Raw genomic sequence first — 20,287 nt, forward strand, 5'->3', positions numbered from 1 at the left:
CACCTTATTCCACCCCATCCCACCTTATTCCACCCCATCCCACCTTATTCCACCCCATCCCACCTTATTCCACTCCATCCCACCTTATTCCACTCCATCCCACCTTATCCCACTACACACTACTCCACCCCCCCCCCCACCCCCCCTATGGCGCCACTGCTGTGTCTCAGCCAGTCAGGAGAGAGTGTCCTGGAATGCTGAGGCACTCATAGATATTGCGGGATATAGAGGGGGCTCAGTATTAGGGGGGCTGCTGCACACAGAAGGCTTTTTATCTTAATGCAAAGAATGCACCTTCTGCCTTTACAACCCCTTTAAGGTTAAAAAAAAAAAAAATTAGATTTTGAAACCACTTTAAATTTGTGTCTTTTATACCGGTCAGGTGTTCCGTTTTAATGCATGTGCTCAGATGTGAATAAACCCTCCCAGAGTTTTGTGTAACTGAGATTGGATTTGGAAGCCATTTGGGGATTTAAATCCAATATCAATGGATTATTGTTGTAGAAGATGTTGGTGCTTGATAAATAATGAATTGAATTTTATCCTTTTGCAGAGCGCTGTGCCTTGTTGTATCCATGGCGTGTTGTTCCTTACAGAGAAGGATCTCAGTGTATCACTGGAGAGGCCACATGGAGTCCAGGTAAGGAAGAGTCATGGCAGATTACGGCCTTTGTGACTTTACTTCTGTCCGGTATTGTGGGTCCAGTTTACTGACGGATGATAGGTCTGATCTCCTGAATTGGAAGTTAAAATAATCCCTCAATTCTCAAAGCACTTCAATGCTACTGGCCCCTGCACTCTCTGTGCTGCTTCGCTGAACGTCTGGACTTCACGGGAAAGAGTTAAAAATGGACAGAGCAAACTTCAACCAGTCTGTTAGCTTTCAGAATAGAGGAGGAGGAAAGAGGAGGAGGAGTGCCTTGCCATCCCAGGCTATGGGGCTGTGTGTTTCTATTGATGCACACAGCGGAGAGAGAGACACAACTCTTGCCCCTGCACGCTAGGGTGACTCCATAGGACGTTGCAAGAGAAAGGAGCCACCCTGGAACAGGATAGCTGGGGCAGCGGTCATGGTGCCAGGGGAAACTGGATGCTACGTACGCATTAAATGATTAAATCAGTTGCTGAAAGTTCTTAAAAACTGAGAAAAAAAATGTGTGGCCCTGCTGCACGAAACGACGTAGACCTATGTCGATCGCGCGCCTGCAGCTAGACATCAATTTTATTAGGGTACAGTGTCGCACAATTGCGCAATTGTCCATTAAATCCAGAGGGTTTTCTTTTTTAACCACTATTTTAACTCTTTAACCACTTCAAGACCAGGCCTATATGTTTTTTACAAGTTAAAATCAGTATTTCTCTTACGTCCTCCGACAGTCGCCGCCCACTTCATATTCATCACCAATGGGGTTATGTCCTTTATTCCGTAGGAGTAGCTAGGCAATAGAATATGTTAATACAAAGATTTTTAACATATCCCACCCCCAGGGGGTGGTCCCCTCAGTACATAACCCTCCACTTCCTGTATCCAACTCAGTTTCAATGTCTAGCTTGTCAGGAGTGGCTGCATGTCTCTATGCTAGGACTTTTGTCTCAGCCTTTTCTTTTCTTTTGATTTTATTTGAGTTTTTTTCTCTTTCTTTGCTTAGCTGTTATTTTTACCAGCATTAGTTTAGTTCTTCTGATGAAGAGGATCATGCGGGTTGCGTCTCGGGCTGACCCCCCTGGTCGCAGGTTGTGGGTCAGTGGTTTCTCAGCCCGCCATCGAGCGTTCAGTCAGGTACCGCTCCTGAAGTTTCTGAACGACCCATCCCTGTTCGGTGCAGGGATGCTATGGTGAGGTGGCTACCTCACTGGACGCTGTGCGGTTTCTCAACCCACCATTGCTGCGTCCTGGATGCGACTCTCCCTGTCTCATGTACAGCGGCTTGTTCGCCTGTGCGGGTTCCCCACGCCACCTATGAGGTAAGTGTAAATCTATGTGGGGACCTGTCTGTCTGAGGGCTGTCAGTCTGGGACTGTGTTACCCTGCCTCTGTCACACTGTAAATGTTCCCTATCTCTCTGGTGCATGCTGTGGGCTGCAAGGAGGGGGGCTGTGCTGCACTTCTGTGTCAGACTGGATCTGTGTGTCAGACTGTGTGCTGTATAACATGCATGTATCGTGTTGGGGCACATTTCTAAGACCGCTGCGGCGGTCCGCCATGTTTACTGTGCTTTTCACTGTGTGAGGGAGCGGAGTTTTCGGCGCCAAACGACGCCATTTTGTCAGCGCTCGCTCCGGCCGCATGGTAACACTGCTGGCGGCCATTTTCTTGTAGCCTTGCATAGGCTTACACAGAAGCGCCCTGTATTGCATCACATCCCTGGGCGCACCGATCGGAGCAGCAGCAGCAGCATTGGACCTTACAGGTTTTATTTATCTCTGTGTCATTACCTAAGTTTAGCCTTTTCTCCCTGTGGGGGTCTCATATTGGGCTAAGTGTGTGTGTGCGGTGGGCAGCGCTCGCCGCGCTTGTTGTGGGGGCTGTTAACCCTTTCTTTTCCGATCTGCTCTGGGGGCAATGGATTCTCAGGAAAGCAAAATTCCTGCCACCTTGGTGGGCTCACAAGGGACTGCTGTCTCTCTCCCCCCCCCCCCCTCCAGGGGGGGGGTTTTGGCTGCGTTTGTGGCTAATCTTGCTGCTCAGGTGCACCTGCTGGTGGCTGCTCAATCCACACATGGCCCAGAGTTTTAATTTCCTCTGGTTCGGAGGGGGATGGTGATGGGGCTGCTGTGGCTGGGGTCTCCCTATCGGGGTCCCGTTCCTCCCTGGACCTTGTAGGGTCAGAGGTGGAGGCTGAGGTAGAGGGGGTTGATAATTCTTCCCCTGGCTCGTCTGAAGAGCTTGCACTCATGGATGTATTGGTTGCTTCTATCAAGCAAACACTGCGTTTAGAGGATGAACAATGTCCCCCTGCTGCCTTGGTGGCTTATGGGACGCAGAAAAGGCGCAAAATGTCGCAGGTGTTTCCCTGCACTGATGTTTTTAACGCGCTGTGAATGAACATTGGCGTAATATACGCAAACCTTTTGCTGTACCGAGTAGGTTTAAGCTACGCTATCCTTTTACGACCGCTACTGATGAGCGTTGGTGTGTCCCCCCTCCGGTGGACCACGCGATAGCAGTTTTGAACAAGTCCACTGCGATTCCTGCTGAAGACACCCCGGTGTTCCGGGATGCCACGGACAAGAGGATGGAGTCCCTTGCCTGTCATACCTATTCTATTATGGGTTCTATGTTTAAAGCCTTATTGCTTCACTTATGGCGGCCCAGGTGGTCGCGAGCTGGACGCAGGTGATTAGACGTGTCCTGGTGGCTGATTCTGCCCTCCAGGCGACTTGGGATATGGTGGATCAAATCCACCAGGGTGTCATGTATTTGTGTGATTCGGACCTGGATATGGTTCCGTTGGCTGCACGTGTACATGGTTTGGCGGTGTTGTCTCGCCGCCTGGTTTGGTTGAAGTGTTGGTCGGTGGCCAATCTTCGCGTAAGACCTTAGCTACTCTGCCTTTTGGTGGTTCTCGCCTTCTTGGTGAATCCCTTGATGCCCTAATTTAGGGGGTCACGGGTGGTAAGAGCACGCTCTTGCCTCGATCCCACAAGACTAAGACGGCTCCTGGTAAGAAGCATGTCTCCTTTCGGCCCCCTCAGGGGTCTTTTTTCGTGCCTTTCGGTCACACTATAGGGGCAAGCCGTCCAAAGGTCGAGGCTAACACACCGGTTCCGCGGCCCACAACAGTGCGGCCTGAAGGGGCGCCCTCACCCGACTCAGGGGTGGGGGGACGCTTGTTCGGTTTTCGCTCAGCCATGGCTGTCCCGGGTTCGGGACAGGTGGGTTCAGAAAATCGTTCGATCTGGGTACAAGATCGAGTTTCTCTCTCGGCCGGAGAGCAGATTTTTTCCCTCAAATCTTCTGCTATCCCCGGAGCGTTTGCGGGACCTGCATCTAGCGGTGCAGAACCTGAGGGCTCGGGGAGTGGTGGTCCCGGTGCCTCATCGGGACAGATTTCGGGGGTTCTATTCCAATCTGTTCACCGTGCCCAGGAAGGAGAGCAAGGTACGTCCGATTCTGGACTTGAAAGCTCTGAACCGCTTTGTGCGGGTGCGCAAGTTTCGCATGGAATCTCTGCGGTCGGTGGTGGCTGCCCTGATTCCAGGGGAGTTCATGGCCTCCATCAACTTGAAGGATGCGTATCTTCACATCCCGATTTTCGAGGGGCACCAGAGGTACCTTCGATTCGCCATAGCGGAAGATCATGCCCAGTTTGTGGCATTGCCTTTTGGCCTCGCCTCGGCTCCGCGGGTGTTCACCAAGGTGCTGGCGCCTGTTCTGGCTTTGTTGAGAGCCCAGGGCATCTCGGTCCTGGGATATCTGGTGTCTGCGACCAGCCAGGGTCTGGAGGAGGATCTGTCCTTCACGTTACAGACTCTGCAGGAGTTTGGTTGGACGATCAATTTTCCAAAGTCGACATTGTGCCCATCGGTTCGGTTTTCTTACCTGGGTATGATTCTGGACTCTGTCCAGGCGTAGGTCTTCCTGCCGGAAGAAAAACTCGCAGCTCTTTAGGAGGCAGTCAGGTCCCTCAGGGACGTTCCATCTTCGTCCTTTCGGACGTGCATGCGGTGTCTGGGATTGATGGTCTCGGCTTTCGAGGCGATTTCCCTTCGCCCAGTTTCACACGCGGGATCTCCAAGCGGAGATATTGTCCAGGTGGGACGGGCGTCCGCAGTCTCTGGATCTCCAGATGTCATTGAGTTCTCAGACCAGAAGGGATCTTCTGTGGTGGCTTCTATCCCCCTCAGTATCGGGGGGCAAGTCTTTTCGTCCCCTTTCGTGGACGATGATCGCCACGGACGCCAGCCTGTCGGGCTGGGGTGGTGTTCTGGGCGTTCTGCCCGCCCAGGGTGTTTGGTCGACGGAGGAATCCTCCCTTCCGATCAACGTTCTGGAACTGCGAGCGATACTCCTCTGTCTTCGTCGTTGGAACCCGGTTCGGGTGCAGACGGTCAATGCCACGGCGGTGACTTACATCAATCACCAAGGGGGCACCAGGAGTGCCCGGGCGGCTCGAGAAGTGGCCGCGATTCTGTCTTGGGCCGAGACGCATGTCCCGGCAATATCGGCAGGTCACATTCCGGGGGTGAAAATTTGGCAGGCGGTTTTTTCTGAGCCGTCGAACCCTGGACCAGGGAGAATGGTCCTTTCACCCGGCTGTCTTCCAGATGTTGTGCGCGAGGTGGGGTCTTCCGGAGGTAGACCTGTTCGCGTCTCGTCTGAACTACAAAGTACCACGGTTCGTGGCAAGGAGTGCGATCCTCGGGCAGACGCGTCGGACGCGTTGGTTGCCCCGTGGCATCAGTACCATCTGATGTATGCGTTCCCACCGATTCAATTGCTGTCCAGGTTCCTTCGCGGAACCGACCACGGTGATTCTTGTGACACCGGACTGTCCTCGCCGGTCCTGGGACGCAGACTTCGTAAATCTGGCAATCGACGCCCCGTGGCGTCTGCCTTTTCGAGAAGATCTTCTGTCGCAAGGACCGATCTTCCATCCTGCTTTACAGTCGCTGGCCTTGACGGCCTGGCGGTTAAAACCGAGGTCCTGAAGAACAGGGGTCTTTCCCCTGAGTTCATTTACACCTTAATAAATGCGAGGGAGTCTTCCTCGGAAGGTTTATTACCGTACTTGGAAGGCGTATTTTGCCTGGTGCGTATCCAGGGGTTTCTCTCCTGACACTTATTCGGTGTCTAGGGTGTTGCCCTTCCTTCAGACGGGTGTTGACCAGCGTCTGGCGCTGGCCACGATCAAGGGTCAGGTGTCTGCTTTGGCCGTTCTTTTTCGGCGGCCTGTGGCATCTGATTCTTTGGGTAGCACTTTTGTGCGGGGGGTACGTCATCTGATCCCTCCTAGGAGGGAACCTCTTACCCCTTGGGACTTGAATCTAGTTCTGTCAGTATTGCAGCGTGCTCCTTTTTGAAAGGTTCAGGGAGATCTCGCTGTCTTTGTTGTCCAGGAAGGTCGCCTTTTTGGTGGCTATCACCTCGACTCGACGAGTGTCGGGGCTGGCAGCCTTGTCCTACAAGTCTCCGTGTCTGGTTGTGCATTTGGACAAGGTGGTCTTGCGACCTAACCCTTCTTTTCTTCCAAAAAGGGTTTCGGACTTTCATCTCAATGTGGACATTGTCAAACCTTCGCTTTGCGCGAAGCCGAAGCATCCGACGGAGGTGTTGCTTCACTCCTTGGATGTTGTCCGGGCGATTAGAGTCTATTTCACATCGACTGAGTCTTCTCGCAAGTCGGAAGCCTTGTTTGTCCTTCCGGGAGGTCCTCGGAAGGGCATGGCGGCGTCGGCTTCTACAATCGCCAAATGGATCAGACAGACCATTGATCAGGCCTATGCTTTGAGGGGAAAAGTTCCCCCTGTACCTGTGAAGGCGCACTCTACCAGATCTCTGAGTACGTCTTGGGCCTGTCGTCATGGGGCCTCTGTGGCCCAGGTGTGTGAGGCGGCGACTTGGTCGACCGTACACACTTTCACGATATTCTACAGAGTAGATGTTCAGGCATCGGCTGATGCTTCCTTTGGCCGCAAGGTTCTTAGTGCGGCAGTTCCCTAGAGCCCTTGTTACGGGTTCTTTGGCTTTTTGGGATTTTTGTTTTTTCCCTGGGTTCTCTTGCTCCTGTTGAGCGAGTGTTTTGTTCTTATGCCCAACTGGTTTCCTTCCTTTGGTAAGGTTCCTTTCTCTGATGGGGAGACGGCGTTGCCTTGGGCGCGGCTGTGTTCTTCCCACCCCTCATGTTTACACTGCTTTGGGACTTCCCCATTGGTGATGAATATGAAGTGGGCGGCGACTGTCGGAGGACGTAAGAGAAAACGGAATTTTTGTAAAATCTTACCTGTAAAATTCCTTTCTCTGAGTCCTCCGACAGTCGCCGCCCCCGCCCCTCTTTTGGGGTTTTGGTGTACTCTCTACTGCTATTCCACTGAAACTGAGTTGGATACAGGAAGTGGAGGGTTATGTACTGAGGGGACCACCCCCTGGGGGTGGGATATGTTAAAAATCTTTGTATTAACATATTCTATTGCCTAGCTACTCCTACGGAATAAAGGACATAACCCCATTGGTGATGAATATGAAGTGGGCGGCGACTGTCGGAGGACTCAGAGAAAGGAATTTTACAGGTAAGATTTTACAAAAATTCCGTTTTTTATTTTTTTGTAGAAAATTACATAACTACTAAATTTACTCTTTATGGAGGGATCTGGGGGGTCTAAAAAACCCCAAACTCCTCCTCTGCACTTAAAAGTATTCAAAGCGCCTAGCTCGGCATTTTTGAATACTGTTATTTTTTTTAAATTCAACGCCATTGGCTGCTGATTAAACTGGAAGTGACGTGACGTCGCTTTGGAGTTTTCCCATTGGAGACCCAATCAGAGCTGAATCCAGCTTGGTTCGGGACTAAAGCCAGCTGGCGGACGTGCTAGCTGGTGGCTTGGGTCTCCTGGTGGGACAGAAGACCTGGGCGGGAGCAGCGGGAGGGCGCCATTGGCTGCTGATTAAACTGGAAGTGACGTTGTGACGTCGCTTCAGAGTTTTAACATTGGAGACCAGATCAGAGCCCAATCCGGCTTGGTTCGGGACTCCAGCCAGCTGGCGGACGTGCTGGCTGGTGACTTGGGTCTCCTGGTGGGACAGAAGACCTGGGCGGAAGCAACGGGAGGGCGCCGTTGGCTGCTGATTAAACTGGAAGTGACATCGCTTCAGGGTTTTCACATTGGAGTCCCGATCAGAGCTGAATCAGGCTTGGTTCGGGACTCCAGCCAGCTGGCTGGTGGCTGGCTGGTTGCTCGGGTCTCCTGGTGGGACAGAAGACCTGGGCGGAAGCAGCAGGAGGGCGCCGTTGGCTGCTGATTAAACTGGAAGTGACGTTGTGACGTCGCTTCGGAGTTTTCACATTGGAGACCTGATCAGAGCTGAATCCAGCTTGGTTCGGGACTCCAGCCAGCTGCCGGACGTGCTAGCTGGTTGCTTGGGTCTCCTGGTGGGACAGAAGACATGGGCGGAAGCAGCAGGAGAGCGCCATTGGCTGCTGATTAAACTGGAAGTGACGTTGTGACGTCGATTCGGGGTTTTCACATTGGAGACAGGTTCAGAGCTGAATCCGGCTTGGTTAGGGATTCCAGCCAGCTGGCGGATGTGCTGGCTGGTGGCTCGGGTCTCCTGGTGGTACAGAAGATCTGGGCGGAAGCGGTGGGAGGGGGCGTCCTCCTAATAACAGCTGAGCGGCTGATTAGCCGCATCGGTTGTATTAACTAGAAAGCCGACCGTCTGCTCTAAGAAAAAAAAAATGGTACCGGGGTGATGTATGCAGCTTTGTGTCATCCCGCTACAACCCCTTCAGCAAAATGATGTACAGTCATGAAAGTCATGAAAGTGGTTGGGTGTCGCAGACCGTTGCGTGAACTCGTTCAGAATTGCAGAGACTGCTGTAAGATGAACTGCCATTTCTGTGTAGGTGATGAGGGCCGGCCAGCAGTAATCTGTTAATCCCAGTATTGTGTATATAGGAGGAGACTCCACCATGAATACACAGGAGAACATTTTCACAGCGCACTCATTTCAGAAGTATAATGAGCTGCGACTCTTCGGCCAGAATTGTTTATTTTAAGGCTTTCCTGGATCGTTCTGAAATTCAATCTCTCCATCCATAACGTCTGACTTAATTATGACAAAGCATGTGGAGTGGAGGAGAGAAGTGTGCCTGTGTGCGGAGCCCCGTGTCCCCGGAGCCCCGGACAGGGGTCAGGATTACCATCGCTTTGAAGCTGACCCTCTTTTATTTTTTCTTCTTTTTTCCTCGGCGTCCACCCTCTACAAAAGCATGGTGACAGCCCCTGACAGGTCGCTGCATCCACACCGGCTAATTTGAAGGCTTTGAATAACAGATCCGACCCTCGGCTCATTAGGACAGAACAATGCTGGACCGTGACCTATGACCCCTGGAATGTTAAGCCTTGTAACTGGCGAATAATCAACGCAGTTATTTCCTGCCTGGAAGTCGTTTTACATAAAGCTGACCTCCAGGCAGATATAAGACACAGATTAATGCAGCTTTATATTCATTTATTGCATTTAAAATAAAATATATATATTTATAAATATAAATATATAAATATATATATATATATATATATATATATATATATATATATATATATATATATATATATATATATATATATATAGTGCATATCGGCCCTCGATATATTGGCTTTGCCGATAATTGGTTGATCCCTTATACATATATATATATGATCAACCGATTATCGGCAAAGCCAATATATCGAGGGCCGATATGCACTTTCACCGATATATCGGAATCGGCCCTGGAGGTTACCGATATTGCCGATATTTCAGGAAAGTGCTGTACCAGAGTGATTCCTGCAGGTAGAGGCATCACCCCGGTACCGGCGTCCATAGCCGATGGTCGGCTGTCTTGTAATGACAACTGATGCGGCTGAGAAGCTGCTCGGCTGTCATTACAAGGAGCGGGAGGGGACCTCCTTCCGCGGCTCACCCGGGTCTCCTATCCCACCGGGAGACCCGGGCAACCAGCCTGCACGGCCACCGAAGACCCGACCAAAGCCGCATTCAGCTCTTATCGGGTCTCCATGCAAAAACCCGGAAGTGATGTCATGACATGCCCTCCGGGTACTCGGGCGCCAGATTGAGAAAAAATGACAGCATTCAAAACAACCAAACTTGGCGTTTTGAATGCTTTTAAGTGCAGAGGAGGGGTTTGGGGTCTTGTAGACCCCCAGATCCCTCCACAAGAGTACCTGTTAAGAATTTTTTTTTTTTTTTAAATATACGAAAATATCGGCCGATACCGATACACGATGACCAAAATATCGGTATCGGCAATGAAAAAACGATATCGGTCGATCAGTTATTAATATATATATATAACATATTCTACTTTCCTCCTCTGTGCAGTTGGTTTTGCACAGAGCAGCCCCGATCCTCCTCTTCTCGGGTCCCTCTTCAGCTCTCCTGGCCCCTCCCCACTGTTGAGTGCCCCCCCAGCAAGCAGCTTGCTATGGGGGCACCCGAACCGAGTCACAGCTTCCTGTGTCCATTCACAGCCCCGACACCCCTCTCTCTCTCTCCTGATTGGCTAGCTGACTTTGATTGACAGCAGCAATTTTATTTTTCTTCATACTAGTAATGGCGGTGATCAGCAACTTTTATAATGGGATTGCAATAGTGTGGCGAACAATCTAATACCAACCAACGCTAGGGGGGGGGGGAGAAACTGACATCACCAGTGACATGAATACATTGATCACTGATAATACACTGTCACTACTAATGACACTGGCTGAGAAGGGGTTAACATCTAGGGCATTCAAGGGGTTAACTTTGCCCATTATGTGTAAAATGTGCGGTTTTTACTAACTGCTTTGCAGGGAAAAAGAAACTGACAGATCGCTCCCTTCACTCAGAGCTGTGTTTTTTACCAACACATAGCTCTGGGCTGTGATTGGACACAGGGGATCAGCAGGACCTGGCTGTAAATTCATTGGCTGGCTGACAGGCTCTCACTGTATGTAGTCATGGTGGGTGCATGGTGGGGACGCACATGTGCGCGCCCTATACCTGGAGGTAGGCAGCATCGTATCAGTACATCGCTTCTCTTACAGCGGCCGGGTGCAAAGCGGTTATTGTAATCAGTCCCGTTTTGTTTATATCAGTGTCCTTTATGTCCTCTATATCCACCATATCACATTCAATGAATTTCACAACTGCAATTCCTCCCATGCAGTCGTGCTTCATTGTACATCATACACTGCAATTCCTGTCCCCATCATTCAATTGCCCCCACCTTCTGTGTATGGCCTAAGTATCTAAGGCCAATGCCTCTTCCTCTTTTAACCAGGGTCAGTATAAACATGACTGGTCTCCCTCTCAGCAGCCTGGCATTTCAGTGCATATATCTATCCACATCACTCCACAGGAAAATTGTCACCCACGGCTCAAAAAGTGTAAACAATCATTGCGCCCTCCACTTCGCCATTAATATTTTATTTAAAAATGTTAAAATACCACTCCCATTAAAATGTGCACTATTCTGGTGAACTTCAGATAAAAGGTAATGTTTCCTCTTAAGATTCGGTGTCTCTGGTAACTCACATAATGGTGGCCCGCTCACTTCCGGTATTGTTGTATGATGTTATCGGCTTGTCCCTACGTGTTACGTCACAGGTCATGTGACTTCGTCAGGGCATGGTGTCAAGGTCTTCCCTTGCCCTCCTGTTGGCAGCCATCTTGGACATGTGCAGACTGCTGCCTCTTATAAATTCTAATTGCATCATCACTTACCTGCTGCCTGGATGTTGCACACTTGACTCTATCACCTGATGGGTTGCAGTCCTTGCCCTTGTGTTTGTGCTCCAAGGTGCATTACTGCTAGCAGCCTTCTGTTTTCTGTGTATGACCTGGCTTGGCTGACAACTCTCCTGGCTCTTGACCCCGCTTCGGCAGACGTCCCGGCTTGGATGACTACCCGCTTCTGGACTTGACGTCCCAGCTTGGATGACTACCCGCTTCTGGACTTGACGTCCCAGCTTGGATGACTACCCGCTTCTGGACTTGACCCTGGCTTTGATGACTACCCGCTTCTGGACTTGACCCCGGCTTGGATGACTACCCGCTTCTGGACTTGACCCCGGCTTGGATGACTACCCGCTTCTGGACTTGACGTCCCGGCTTGAATGACTACCCGTTTCTGGACTTGACGTCCCGGCTTGGATGACTACCCGCTTCTGGACTCAACCCTGACTTGGATGACTACCCGCTTCTGGACTTGACCCTGGCTTGGATGACTACCCGCTTCTGGACTCAACCCTGACTTGGATGACTACCCGCTTCTGGACTCAACCCTAGCTTGGATGACTATCCGCTTCTGGACTTGACCCTGGCTTGGATGACTACCCGCTTCTGGACTCGACCCCGGCTTGGATGACTACCCGCTTCTGGACTTGACCCTGGCTTGGATGACTACCCGCTTCTGGACTCAACCCTGACTTGGATGACTACCCGCTTCTGGACTCAACCCTAGCTTGGATGACTATCCGCTTCTGGACTTGACCCTGGCTTGGATGACTACCCGCTTCTGGAATCAACCCCGGCTTGGATGACTACTCGCTTCTGGACTTGACCCTGGCTTGGATGACTACCCGCTTCTGGAATTGACCCCGGCTTGGATGACTACCCGCTTCCGGACTTGACCCTGGCTTGTTCCTGCTCCCACTTCCTCACTCTTGCAGTGCATTTTGTGTTGTTTGCTCCAATAAACTGCATTATTTTACCTGCATTTCCGTGTGGTCTGGTTTCCTGGCACCCTGACAGATTGGAGCACTAGAAGGGAGGTTTGCACATAATTGCACTAAAGTTATTACTGCAAGGAGCATGCTGATAGGAGGAGAGAGCAGAGGGGAAACGCTTATAACTCTGAGGATTCAGTTTTTCACTGTCTACACCAGCCTTTCTTAAAGAGGAAGTAAACTTGCTTCTCTTGCTTTTACCTATAGGTAAGTCTATAATAAGGGTTCCCTATAGGTAGTGGAAATATCTCCTAAACTTGCACCGTTTAGGAGATATTTACATTGCATGCAGCCAGTGACATCACTGGCGCATGCGCTCTGAAAGAACGGCTGCCTGTCCCGGGAACGGTTGCTCCCGCGCTCATGCTCAGGGAACCCCCTAACAACCTCTGGAAGAACCCCTGATGAGAATGGCTGGTCTATACACAGGCTTGGGGAAGGGACAAGACCTGTAAGTGCTACAAAGCTGCAGCATAGACAATCGATTTCTCACCTCTGCTAAACAAGGCTGTGCTCTGTGGCAGAGCTGTGTAAATATCAGGACTGGATGAACAGAAATGCAAAGCAGGAAGAACAGGTCCTTTGTGTTTATTTTGCCAGTATAGCCGTTTGCCTGCAGCTATAGACAAAAAGAAAAGCATGGACTGTGTAGCACAGAAGTGTGATTGGATCAGACCATTTAGTATGTTGCGAAATGCTTCTGTAATTGCTGAGCAGTTTCCTAATTATTATTTTTTCCATCCAGTTTGATGTTCTTACCACAACAAAGGCTTTGCACAAGCACATCGAGGCCTCGCAACTCCCACCAAACTTCCACGGAACCTTCCCCTATTGTCACCATGACTGGCTGTCCTTCCGAACGGTGAGTAGTCCCTCTGTGCTTCCCTCTGATATCTCCCATTGTATCCATTCTACCAATTCATTAGAGGTCCTATCCCCAATATGTTGTATGTGAGAGATTTCATTAGAGGTCCTATCCCCAATATGTTGTATGTGAGAGATTTCATTAGAGGTCCTATCCCCAATATGTTGTCATTAGAGGTCGTATCCCCAATATGTTGTATGTGAGAGATTTCATTAGAGGTCGTATCCCCAATATGTTGTATGTGAGAGATTTCATTAGAGGCCATATCCCCAATATGTTGTCATTAGAGGTCGTATCCCCAATATGTTGTATGCGAGAGATTTCATTAGAGGCCGTGTCCCCAATATGTTGTCATTAGAGGTCGTATCCCCAATATGTTGTATGTGAGAGATTTCATTAGAGGCCGTGTCCCCAATATGTTGTCATTAGAGGTCGTATCCCCAATATGTTGTATGTGGGAGATTTCATTAGAGGTCGTATCCCCAATATGTTGTATGTGAGAGATTTCATTGGAGATCGTATCCCCAATATGATGTATGTGGGAGATTTCATTAGAGGTCGTATCCCCAATATGTTGTATGTGGGAGATTTCATTAGAGGTCGTATCCCCAATATGTTGTATGTGGGAGATTTCATTAGAGGTCGTATCCCCAATATGTTGTATGTGGGAGATTTCATTAGAGGTCGTATCCCCAATATGTTGTATGTGGGAGATTTCATTAGAGGTCGTATCCCCAATATGTTGTATGGGAGAGATTTCATTGGAGGTCCTATCCCCAATATGTTGTATGCGAGAGATTTCATTGGAGGTCCTATCCCCAATATGTTGTATGCGAGAGATTTCATTGGAGGTCCTATCCCCAATATGTTGTATGCGAGAGATTTCATTAGAGGTCGTATCCCCAATATGTTGTATGTGAGAGATTTCATTAGAGGTTGTATCCCCAATATGTTGTATGTGGGAGATTTCAGTAGGGGTCGTATCCCCAATATGTTGTATGTGGGAGATTTCATTAGAGGTCCTATCCCCAATATTTTGTATGTGGGAGATTTCATTAGAGGTCGTATCCCCAATATGTTGTATGTGGGAGATTTCCCAAAGTTGGCAATGAGATAACGAACCCAATACTGGATAAGTCGCACTTCCTCGCTGTGATGCATATTTTTTATTATTTATTTTTGCAGAAGTTGGAGACTTTGCAGGACAGCTGTCGTGAGGCCTTCACCTTTCTGCAGAGCGCCATCCAGAACCTGCAGAGCAGCCCCCTGCCCGAGAAGGCCGAGGTGAGGAGCCCGGAGACTCTCCGGTCTGGAAAGATTCTCTAGTTATGAACAGTCCAGTAGTAGTTTGTAAATGTGTTCTTTATGGCCAAAGTTGTGAACACCAAAGCATCACACCTGTATGATGTTGTTGGACTACTCCCTACCTCTGGATCCCTATCAGAGTCCTCCTTATGCCACAGTCTTCTTTAGTAGTCCCGCCTTACCTTCCGCAGCCTCTGCTGACCTTAGTGCCGGTTCACACTGATCCGACTTGTCAGACGACTTGGTCGCCGCGACAAGTAGCGGTCCATGCTGTGCAATGGAACCGTTCTAATCAGAGCGACGTAAGTCGCTCCGACTTAGAAAAAGGTTCCTGCACTTTTTTTTTGCAAAGTCGGAGGGACTTTGCATTATGTGAAGTCTTTGCAAGCCGCGCCGAAGTCACGCTGCGCGGGCGACCTCATTAGTCGCCCAAAGTTGGGGGGACTTGGAGTCAGATCAGTGTGAACCAACTGTTAAAGTGATTGTAAAGTCTTGTTTGGTGTTTTTCTTTTTAAATAACAAAGATGTTATACTTTCCTCTGTGCAGTTGGATTTGCACAGAGCAGCCCGGATCCTCCTCTTCTTGGGTCCCTCTTCGGTGCTCCTGGCCCCTCCCTCCTGTTGAGTGTCTCTACAGCAAGCAGCTTGCTATGGGGGCACCCGAGCCAAGTCACAGCTCCCTGTGTCCATTCACACACAAAGCCGTAACCTGACCCCGCCCCCTCTCTCTCCTGATTGGCTGGCTGACTGACTTTGACAGCAGTGGGAGCCAATCGCACCACGCTGCTGTCTTAGCCAGTGAGGAAGGGAGTCCTGGGCAGCTGAGACACTCCTGTAACATCGCTGGGTGAAGAATGGGACTCAGGTGAGTTTTATGTGGGGGGGGGGGGGGGGCTGCTGCACACAGAAGGTTTTTTATCTTCATGCATAGAATGAATGCACCTTTTGCCTTTACAATCCCTTTAATGGTCAATCAGTGCACATTGAGGATATGCCACTGACCCTAGCGACATGGCGTATGGTCCGCGGGTCGTAGATTGCAGACCTCTCAGTTAGTGTTCAGAGGCAGCAAAAGAAAAGAAAAATGGTGAAGCCCCCCCACCCCTTTGACAGTTACTGAAACTCTCAGATGGCTTCTAGTAAATGCCTATGGCACCACCTCTTGGTGAAGTTTGGTACATGGTGGTGCACGGGATGGATGGCCCAGTATATACAGCATAAAAGTAATTGCCATCTCCCAGTCAGGTAAGTAAAACTAAAGGCGTTTTCCATTTTGATGGAGTAAGGGGGAGGGTTATAACCTCTGTCAGGTCTTTTTTTTTTTTGCCTTCTGTGTTCCATTGGGTAGATTTTCTCTTCACTTCCTGCACCATAGCCAAAAGTGAGAGGAAAACTCTTCAAAGTGAGGAAATCCCTGGTTGTCATCTGAGCTACAGCCGTGGCCACAAATCTTAATTTCTCTTTCATTCATTGATGGACAAAGCTCCTCAGGATTTCTGACCATTGGGTTATACTGCCCCCTACTGGAGTAGGACACTAGGCAGAAAAAGAACTTGACTACACCTATAGGCAGTCCCAGGAGGTACACTCCCTCTCTCTGCTATAGGCACTCAGTTTTTTTTTTTTTTTTTGCCTAGTTGGGAATAAGGACATACCGTAGTTCCCTGCCGGGATCTCTGGTTCTGACAATTTCTTCCCTTTTTAACCACTTAAGCCCCGGAAGATTTTACCCCCATTCTGACCAGGGGGTTTTTTGCGATTCGGCACTGCGTGACTTTAACGAACAATTGCGCGGTCGTGCGAAGCTGTACCTAAACAAATTTAACGTCCTTTTTTTCCCACAAACAGAGCTTTCTTTTGGTGGTATTTGATCACCTGTGCGATTTTTAGTTTTTGCGCTATAAACAAAAAAAGAGTGTAAATTTTGCAAAAATAACAATATTTTTCACATTTTTTTATATGAAATCCCCCCCCCAAAAAATGTAAAAATCTAAATTTTTTAACATTTTTTGGCCAATTTTGTTTTCTGCTACATATGTTTGGTAAAAAAAATCGCAAAAAGCGTATTTTGATTGGTTTGCGCAAACGTTATTGCGTTTACTAACTAAGGGAAAGATTTCTGTCATTTTTGGTGGTTTTTTTTTTTTAACGCGTAATGGCGGCGATCTGCGATTTTTTTTTTTTTTTGCGGTACTGCGACATTGCGGCGGACAGATCGGACCCTTGACTGACATTTTTGACACTTTTGGGGTTACCAGTGACATTTCTACAGTAATCAGTGCTATACATATGCACTGTTACTGCAAAATGACACTGGCAGTGAAGGAGTTAACTTTATTGGGGAGGGAGGGGTTAAGTGTGTCCCTAGGGGCATGCTTTCTACTGTGATTGGCTGTGGCTACTAGTGTAAGAACAGTGATCAACGGTCCTACATAGTAGAACCGTCTGATCACTGTTTCTACACAGGGGAGAATGACAGGTGGCTTGTTTACATCAGCCGCCTGACTTTCTCCCTCTGTACCGACGATCGGCGAGTGACCGGCGGACATCGGGTCCGTTGGTCACACGCACTAACTTCCCTGTGAACGAGCCGCGGCGGGCGCGCGCCTTTGCAGGCGCGCGCTCGCCCGCTATTGGCTCACAAGGAAGTGACAAGCGAGTGACGTACCGGTACGTCACTCTGCCTGGCCGGGGCTGACCGCCGCAGTATATAGTCGTGCGGCGGTCGGCAACCGGTTAAATGGCTTTTTTTTCTCCTGTTTTTTTACTGCGAGATCTACAATCGGGCAGATCTCGGCTGTCATTAAAAGGAGCGGGAGGGGACGTGTACCCCCCCCCCTTCCCGCCGCCTTTCGCGGCTTGCCTGGGTCTCCCGCCCACCGGGAGACCCGGGCAACCATCCTGCACGGCTGTCTAAGTCCCAATCAAATCCGCATTCGGCTCTGATCGGGTTTCCATGTAAAAACCCAGAAGTGATATCATGACATCACTTCCGGGTACTCGGCGCCAGATTAAAAAAAAATGACAGCATTCAAAACAGCCAGATGGCATTTTGAATGCTTTTAAGTGCAGAGGAGGGGTTTGGGGTCTTTTAGACACCCAGATCCCTCCACAAGAGTACCTGTCAAGTAATAAAAATAAAAAATAAAAATTTTTTTAAATGTACGAAAATATCAAGCGATACCGATATGCATTGGCCAAAATATCGGTATCGGCAACGGAAAATCAATATCGATCAATCACTATTTTGAAGCCATTGGATGTACATGTGTCAGTAAATATTTAATTCCCTTTGTTTGTTTATCTGTTCCATTGCCTTAAGAATAGTTGCAGCGTGATTCCTCCTCCTGCTTGCTGTGTGAATGGACGGAGCCGATGAACTTTCAGTGGTGGTTTAATAAAAACATTGACTGACGCAGGTCCTGCTCTGCGGTGTTCCAGCTTTCTGCGAACTACCAATTTCATAACTGTAAAAAGTCCAGATTGCAGCAGCAGCACATTCTCAGCACTTTTTTTTTGCCCTTTATAATTACATGGAGGAGATACAATCTAAAACTCCTAATTATTGGGGAACGGTTCCTCTGCTCCATCCGTTTTCTGGTCCAAAGTCGGCGATCGGGACTAGAAGACTGGTCCCCTTTACGTTTTGGACAGGAGGAGAAATCATGGACCTCTGTGATTTTTGTGATTACTCTGAGCTTTAATATTAACCACTTAAGCCCCGGAAGATTTTACCCCCTTCCTGACCAGGGCCTATTTTGCGATTCGGCACTGCGTGACTTTAACGGACAATTGCACGGTCGTGCGACGCTGTACCTAAACGAATTTGACGTCCTTTTTTTCCCACAAACAGAGCTTTCTTTTGGTGGTATTTGATCACCTGTGCGATTTTTTGATCATGCGCTATAAACAAAAAAGAGCAACAATTTTGCAAAAATAACAATATTTTTCACATTTTTTATATTAAATTCCCCCCCCCCCAAAAATGTAAAAATCAAAATTTTTTAACATTTTTGGCCAATTTGTTTTCTGCTACATATCACAATAAGCGTATTTTGATTGGTTTGCACAAAAGTCATTGCGTTTACTAACTAAGGGAAAGATTTTTGTCATTTTTGTTGTTTTCTTTTTTTTTTAAACGAGTAATGGCGGCGATCTGCGTTTTTTTTTTTTTTTTTTTGCGGGACTGCTACATTGCGGTGGACAGATCGGACCCTTGACTGACATTTTTGACACTTTTGGGGGTACCAGTGACATTCCTACAGTAATCAGTGCTATACATATGCACTGTTACTGTAAAAATTACACTGGCAGGGAAGGGGTTAACTTTATTGGGGAAGGAGGGGTTAAGTGTGTCCCTAGGGGCGTGCTTCTAACTGTGCAGGGATGTCTGCTGTTACACAGGGAAGAATGACAGGCGGCTTTGTTTACATTAGCCGCCTGCCTTTCTCCATTCACAGCGGACGATCGCGAGTGACCGGCGGACATCGGGTCCGCCGGTCACACGCGCTGACTTGTTAGGGAACGAGCCGGGGTGGGGGCGCGCCTCCGGCGGCGCGCGCTCGCCCACTATTGGCTCACAGGCTAGTGACGTACCGATACGTCACTTTGCCTGGCCGGGGCTGACTGCCGCAGTATATGTACTTGCGTCGGTCGGCAAGCGGTTAAAGTGGAACTAAACTGTACTTAATTCATCTTTAATTTTCAGAGCAACCCCCCCCCCCCCATCCTTCCATGTCTCCATGCTTTATTTTGTTGAGAAATCCCTTTAAAAAACACCCCCTCCCCCTAGCATTTCTAGTTGTGTCCATCCTGAGTAAGGGCAGATGATTCATGTAGCATTTACTTCCTGGAATCCATCTGCCCTTACCTCAGGCATGCAGGCAGGAAGGTGTGCTTAGCTGAGAGAGCCCCTCCTGAAGACCCGGGGCAGGGATGCACCGATACCTATTTTTTTAATATAAAACACAGAGTGGGGAAAAGGGGATACAGGACTTTAAGGTACCAAATAACAGGAAGGATTAACAAAAAGTGTATATGTGAAAATTACATATATTTTTTTATTAGATATTCAAACATGAAAAAGCTCTAAAAAGAGCTATAATAAGTACAAACATTGAAAAAGCTTCATAAAAAGATGTACAGTATCTCACAAAAGTGATTACACCCCTCACATTTTTGTAAATCTTTTATTATATCTTTTCATGTGACAACACTGAAGAAATGACACTTTGCTACAATGTAAAGTAGTGAGTGTACAGCTTGTATAACAGTGTAAATTTGCTGTCCCCTCAAAATAACTCAACACACAGCCATTAATGTCTAAACTGCTGGCAACAAAAGTGAGTACACCCCCTAAGTGACAATGTCCAAATTGGGCCCAATTAATTTTCCCTCCAGGTGTCATGTGACTCGTTAGTATTACAAGATCTCAGGTGTGAATGGGGAGCAGGTGTGTTAAATTTGGTGTTTTATCGCTCTCACTCTCTCATACTGGTCACTGGAAGTTCAACATAGCACCTCATGGCAAAGAACTCTCTAAGAATCTGAAAAAATAATTGTTGCTCTACATAAAGATGGCCTAGGCTATAAGAAGATTGCCAAGACCCTGAAACTCAGCTGCAGCACGGTGGCCAAGACCATACAGCGGCTTAACAGGACAGGTACCACTCAGAACAGGCC

The 20,287-nt window shown here is 48.7% G+C and overlaps 1 protein-coding gene across 2 annotated transcripts in view; it reads left to right on the forward strand.

Moving 5' to 3' along the window:
* PLEKHG4 (pleckstrin homology and RhoGEF domain containing G4) overlaps positions 1-20,287 on the forward strand; it is a 182,776-nt gene that overhangs the window by 77,900 nt on the left and 84,589 nt on the right. For both annotated transcript variants that reach the window (XM_082270023.1, XM_082270024.1), the window contains exons 7-9: positions 554-640; positions 13,181-13,297; positions 14,486-14,584. In XM_082270023.1, the coding sequence (XP_082126149.1) occupies positions 554-640; positions 13,181-13,297; positions 14,486-14,584 (303 nt within the window). The remainder of the gene's footprint in view (positions 1-553; positions 641-13,180; positions 13,298-14,485; positions 14,585-20,287) is intronic.

Source organism: Pelophylax lessonae, assembly GCF_965119305.1.
Source record: "Pelophylax lessonae genome assembly, chromosome: 10".
Classification (NCBI taxonomy): Eukaryota; Metazoa; Chordata; class Amphibia; order Anura; family Ranidae; genus Pelophylax; species Pelophylax lessonae.